The following is a 6,823-nucleotide window of genomic DNA, read 5'->3' as shown; positions in this document are numbered from 1 at the left end:
GATCTTCATCCTCAAGAACTTCCGAATGGGAAATATTGGTTGCCGCCTTCTATTTTTCAATGTCAAAGGAAGAGAAAGAGGTGTTTTGTATGGTGTTGAAGGATATAAAGGTCCCAGATGCGTATGCGTCAAATATATCTCGATGTGTGAGTCTTAAAGATCAAAGATTATATTCATTAAAATCACATGATTACCACATCTTGATGCAAGATTTACTCCCAGTTGCTTTACGGTGCTGCATGTCAAAAAATGTGACGTCCTGTATAATTGAACTATCCAATATAATGAAAGCTATTTGTGGCAAAGTTTTGGATGTTGAAGAACTTAAGAAAGTACAGGATCGAGCTGCTTTGACTTTATGCAATTTGGAGAAGATCTTTCCACCTTCCTTCTTCACTATTATGGTGCACTTGGTAATCCATCTCCCTCACGAAGCAATACTTGGTGGACCGGTTTTTTATCGATGGATGAATCCAATAGAAAGGTGCTAATTTATTTGTCAAGTATTTATTTATTCGCGTCTATACATTTAGTTACAACTTTTGATAAATATTGTATATCGTGTTTAGGTTCCTAAGCAAATTGAAATCTTATTGTTGCAATAAGCATTATCCAGAAGGATCAATTGCAGAAGGCTACTTGGCAGAGGAGTGCATGACATTCTGTTCTAGATATTTAGAAGATGTTGAAACACGATTGAATAGACCAAATAGAAATGCTGGGCTCAATGATCATAACTTGGCCGAAACTTATTTATTCTAAAGTTATGGAGAACCAATCGGCAAAGTTGAAATTGCAGAATTAGATGATATATCGTGGATACAAGCACATCGATATGTTCTTTTTTACCACGATTTAGTTGAACCGTTACGCAAGTAAGTTCTAAAATTTCCTCACATATTTGTCGTTTTGATTTGTTTATCTTCTAACCAAATACACTTGTTTTTAACATAATGAGTACAAACAAATTTTGAGATCTCGTGCACGCTCTCGAAGATTGCAACATCGAGAGATTAATAAGTTATTCACAGAATCTTTTCATGAATGGTTAAGTCAAACGGTATGTAACTAAAGTTAATAAGTTACATATAATCCCGAAATTTAGTTAATTATTCAATTTACTTTCGATTCAATAGGTTTGGAGTGGAAAGGACGTCAATGACTAAGTTAAATGGCTTTTCCAAGGTCCGAACAGAATAATAAAAAGATATAGTGCCTTCCTCATCAATGGATACAGATTTCATACAAAGTATCGTGAGAGAATGAGGAGAACTCAAAATTGTGGAGTTGTTGTTAATTCTTCAATTACAAGTTATGCTAGTGCCAGGGACAGTAATTCGGTTGAGGGTAATGTGGAGTATTACGGACTTATTACCGACATTATTGAGTTGGATTACTATGGCAGATGGAAAGTTGTCTTATTTCGGTGTGATTGGGCTGATGTTAATACTGCTCGAGGAATTAAAGAAGATCAATTTGGTTTGACAATGTTGAATTTCTCTCGCTTGATTCACACTGGACAACAATTGATGGACGAGCCATATGTATTTTCCTCTCAAGTGAAACAAGTTTTTTATTCGAAAGATCCAATTGATGAGGGTTGGTATGTTGTACTCCAGAACACCCCTAGAGACTTGTTTGAAATGGGTAATGGAAGTAGAGATGACATCGTCGAAAGATCAGAAACATTACCTTTTCCAGAACAAAACTTAGATGAAAATATCCCTAGTACTAATACACAACATCAATGGGTTCGACATGATGTGGATGAAGATATTTACGAATAATGATGTAGTAAGATTTTACAATTTTTTAATTATATGTAATATTATAATTTTAATCTTTGTCATGTTATATAATTTAACTATTTTATATGTACTACTATTGTTGTAATTTGTTACTAAAACTTTAATTATTTTATGTGTATTGCAGGAAAAATGCGTAGAAGAAGAGTACGAGATTTAAGTATTGTCCAGAATACTCCAAATTCGGAAGAAAGAAATAGTGAACAGCAGACAATTGTTGGATCTTCGAATGTGCCGGAGACACTTGATGAGCCTGAAGAATTTCAAAGTAATATTATGTTCATTTTACATGTGTTGACTTTTATTATTGAATTATTTGTCAATTTTAATATAATAATAGTATATCATTTTTCAGCTGAAAGTGGTGGGACGCGCAGAGTTCGAGGACGTACGCTACTTAGAGATTTATACGACTTAGATCCTGTCGAGCGTGTTAAAGTAAGTAGAAATACTCATGGTCAGCCTGTTGGATCTGAAGCTCGACTTTTAGCAGGCTATTTGGGCATTTTAGCACGAAATGCAAATATGTTGCCCATCAACTACGAATCATGGCATCACATGCCTGATAGCAACAAAAACCAGGCTCTCGCTAATATTAAGGTAACAAAATGTGAATGCAATTTATAATACTTTGGTTTAAGTTTCATTTATATTTACATTCTAAACTTATGTTTTTTTAGGAGAGATTTGCTTTAGAAGTCTTCGATGATTATATCAAGAAGGCATTAGGTAAAAGATGGAGAGACAATAAAAGCACTTTAAAGAAACAATATTTTAAGAAAGACATAAGCCTCGAGGAAAAACTGAGAAATGTTCCGCCAGGAATGCTGAGGTATCAATGGGAAGATGCGGTTAGATTTTGGAATTCAAAGAAAGGAGAGGTATTCCGTATTTCCAAACTCTTATATATAGTGTTTACTATATACGTAATAATAATTTTATTATGTAGGATCGTGAGCGAGTTGGAACAAGCAGCAGGCAAAAACAAAAATTCACGCACACGGCAGGGTCGAGAAGTTTTGCTTCTGTAGCTGAGGCCGAGGTATTATGAATTTATTAATTCTTTCAAATATTAATAACTTTCTATTATTAAATAATATTCTTACTACTATATTGTAGGAAGTCAAATCCGGACAAAAAGTTGGACGCCTTCAGCTTTTTGAGATTACGCATAGGAAGAAAGATGGATCTCCTATGACATCCGAAGCTGGAGAAATTATGGTATATTCACTTAATAATATTTGATTTATTCTAAATATTTATAATCTTTAATTATAATTGTTTAATTCAATTCATCATTAGTAGTTTTAAAAAATGTTAAGTTATGTTGCATTTCTTTTTATTATATATTTCGTTTCTAACTCTTTCATTGATTTTTTAGGAGAAACTAAAGGAGAAAAAGGCAGAATATGAAGCGATTGCTTCGAGTGATAGTTCTGTTAATCTTGAGAACATTGATAACAGAATTATCACTGAAGTTTTGGGTCCTGAAAGGTACGGTCGGGTTCGATTTCAAGGATCTGGTGTTACCCCGACCCAATATTTTGGATCCGGCTCCCAGCAATACATGCCTTCCGGAAGTCAAGCTCAAGCTGAAGTTCAGAGGTTAAGAGACCAGATAGCTCAGATGCAAGCGAACACGGTTGAGCAAATTGCCGAGGTTCAACGAAAATATGAAGAACTCCAGCAACAACTTAGAGCGGAGGCAGCAGAGAGGGAGGCAGCGGCTGCAGCGAGAGAGGCAGAGGCACGAGTGATGGTAGCAGAACAGAGCAAAAAGTACGATGACCTCCAGCTACAGCTTCAGCAGATGATGCATATGTTTCAACAATCGCAAAAGCCGCCGTCTTAGACATTAGTTTTCTTATTGTAAGAATGTTTTTAAGTTTTGTCACGTTTAACATTATTGTAAAAATATTTTAAATTATACTTTATTTATTAATTATATCATCTATCTTTAGTTAAATTTGAAGTATCATTTAGAATTAATGTTTTTGGTTGTATTTTTTATGTTAAATTTGCTGTTTTTGGCTGCATTTTATATTATATTTGTTGTATTTGGTTGGATTTTAATGCAGGAAGGGCTGGATATTGGTGTAAAAAAATATTACAAATCTGCCAAATTTAGCGGCGTTGTGACACCCCTAAATTGACCCTAGTCGGAAAGCGGTTTTGGGACCGCTAAACCGAGTCACCAAATTATTTGAATATGATATTTATTGTCTAAAATATGTGAATATGAATGTGTGAAAGTTTTAAGCTTCGATTTAGTCGACTGCATGTGAATTCAGCTAATAGGACTTACGTGTGACACTTTTGAAATGTGATAGGTTAATCTATAGGATCTATTAGTGCATGTAATAAAAGGGTGGACTTGCATGTCAATTTCCCCCTTAATTTAGTAGTGGCCGGCCATGACAAGGAAGGAGGACAAAATGTTATGGGCAAAACATGTCATAAACATGTTATGTTAGTGATTTATGTTAGGAAAAATAAAATAAGGAGTATGGGTAATAAAATAATAATGCAAAGGGAGGAGTGATGAAAAAAAATTGTCTCATCCATGTTCCCCCCTCCATTGCCGTGAATTGAAGGAAGAAAACAAAAGAAAAAAAAATGTTCATCTTCTTCTCCTACCTCTCTCAAGCCGAAACTAACCAAGAAATGGAAGAAAGCACACCTAAGGCATTCGGCCATCTTGTGTGGGGGGAATTAAGCTTAAGAGCAAAGAGGATCAAAGTCGGATAGGGGAAAAGAGAAAGTAAACGAATAGCCGTGGACATCTAATCATCGACCACTTCCGAGGTAAGTTTTAAGTGATTAAGCGTTGAGTAAATTCAATCATAATAGGACATGATGAGTTGATTTAATAAGATATGATGTGGCCATGATATGTCTTAAACTCAAATGGTAAGTTCATAAGTGTTTGGACTTGGAAATTTAAGAGCAAATTGTAATAATTTGCTTGGACAGCAGCAGTAATGTGACTTTAGAAAATCACTATAAATTGTTGGTGTGGAATTATAGGCTGAATAAAATATGTAATCAAAGCTTAGTGGGTCTAGTTTCTTATAAAAGAGACCGTGGAAGCAAAGAAATTTCCTATAAAGAGATATTTAAAATTGTGTGAGACGGTGTCAGAATGACTCCAAAATCCCCTGTTCGGTTTTTAGAAAATCATTATAAATTGTACAAAAATGGTTATAAGACAAAATTTATATGCTTAGACTCCTTAATGAGTATAGTTTCAAATGAAATCAAATACAACACATTTTGAATTCTGTAAAATGAGAAATTTGATTCGTAGTGAAGAGTCGTCAGATTAGTCAAACAATGAAACAGGGGAAACTTTAAGAAAAATCTGGTATTGATTGGCCAAACCTAAAATTCTGGAAATTTTATGGATGGAAGATATACGAGTCTATATTCAGGAAATTAACGGAAAGTGATTTGGAGTTTTGTAGCTCCAGTTATAAATAATTTAGTGACTATTGCTCAGGAAAAACAGCTTGTGCTGAATTTGAGATTATGTTGTAAACCTTGATAAACTTGTTTTAGTTGCTCATAAGCTATTGATTAAACCCATACGTGAATTCTAAATTGTGATATTGGAAAATGATAGATGTAGATTCAGCCAAGACAGTGTGTATACGTGAAAGTATATGTGGTATGTGAAGTATATTTGGATAATTGTGATGTGAATACATGAAAATTTATATTTTGATTTAGGATTTTATGTGATGGATGTGAACATGCGTATGTGTGATAAGGCTGAATGGCCAATGTGATGAATGTGAACCCGTATATATATGTGTGATAAGGCCGAATGGCCAATGTGATGAATGTGAAAATGCGTATGTGTGATAAGGCCGAATGGCCAATGTGATGAATGTGAACCTGTATATATATATGCGTGATAAGGCCGAATGGCCAATGTGATGAATGTGAACATGCGTATGTGTGATAAGGCCGAATGGCCAATGTGATGAATGTGAACATGCGTATGTGTGATAAGGCCGAATGGCCAATGTGATGAATGTGAACATGCATATATGAGATAAGGCCAAATGGCCAATGTGATGAATGTGAACATGAATATATGTGGTAAGGCCGAATGGCTAATGCGAAACGTGTATGAGATGGATATGTGGTAAAGCCAAATGGCTAATGTGAGATATGTACGAGATGTGTATAGATATATATTGTGGCCAAATGACAAACGGTGAAAGGTGTGTATTATTAGATTTTTGGATGAGGCAAATGAATTACAAATATGACAGTCGATGTGAATGTTGTAACATGTGATTAAATGTACATGAAACTTGGAAATATGTCCGGGTAAGACCCGATGACTACGTGTGAAGATTATGTCCGGGTAAGACCCGATGACTACGTGTGGAGATTATGTCCGGGTAAGACCCGATAACTTCATGTGGAGATTTCGTCTGAGCTAAAGGTCTCGCCGATAATCCGAGTAGAGGTTAGAGTTATAAGACTTCGTAATAAGAATTGCATATAAATATATTCAATGCGAAAGGTTAAACAGGTATGTACTCCAAGTTTATATGTGAGCTTGATTTGAACTAAATCATAAGGTAGTTATGTGATGCATATGAGAGCAATCTATGAGACTATTCCTATGATTATGTGACTTCGGATCAGTGTGAGAGGATATGTGAAATCATACAATATATCTATGTCACATGAGCTCACTTTTATGTGAAAGTTTATCTGCCTATTGTATATGATGAGATGTGCATATTCAGTAAAGGGATGGTATGCCCGAAGGAAGAGTGAAATAAAAATATGAACAACTATGTTATAATTTGATTGTTATCTGTTGTCACTGCTTTAAACTTACTAAGCATTGTAATGCTTACTCCGTTTACTTTGTTTTCTCTATTTTATAGATCTCATTGCGAAGCTACAGGCTCGGGGATCGTCAGCAACTAGTCACACTATCACTATCCACTGCTTGTTACTGTTATGTTTAGAATTATTTTATGGCATGAATAGAA

At 34.8% G+C, this 6,823-nt stretch overlaps 1 protein-coding gene across 1 annotated transcript; it reads left to right on the top strand.

Moving 5' to 3' along the window:
* The first annotated feature begins 2,930 nt into the window (after positions 1 to 2,930).
* Positions 2,931 to 3,752, top strand: LOC121212630 (uncharacterized). The gene is made up of 2 exons (XM_041085799.1): positions 2,931 to 3,026; positions 3,187 to 3,752. Exons 1-2 carry the CDS (start codon positions 3,000 to 3,002, stop codon positions 3,655 to 3,657), a joined length of 498 nt encoding a protein of 165 aa, XP_040941733.1. The 5' UTR covers positions 2,931 to 2,999; the 3' UTR covers positions 3,658 to 3,752.
* The last annotated feature ends 3,071 nt before the right edge of the window (positions 3,753 to 6,823 follow it).

Source organism: Gossypium hirsutum, chromosome A02, assembly GCF_007990345.1.
Source record: "Gossypium hirsutum isolate 1008001.06 chromosome A02, Gossypium_hirsutum_v2.1, whole genome shotgun sequence".
NCBI classification, from domain to species: Eukaryota; Viridiplantae; Streptophyta; class Magnoliopsida; order Malvales; family Malvaceae; genus Gossypium; species Gossypium hirsutum.
The sequence above is the reverse complement of the archived record's forward strand: the minus strand, read 5'-3'. Positions and strand labels throughout refer to the sequence as shown.

Coding starts and splice junctions, on each gene's coding strand:
- LOC121212630 (XM_041085799.1), top strand. CDS start 3,000: ATGACATCCGAAGCTGGAGAAATTATG. Junction 3,027..3,186: donor CCGAAGCTGGAGAAATTATG/GTATATTCACTT, acceptor TTGATTTTTTAG/GAGAAACTAAAGGAGAAAAA.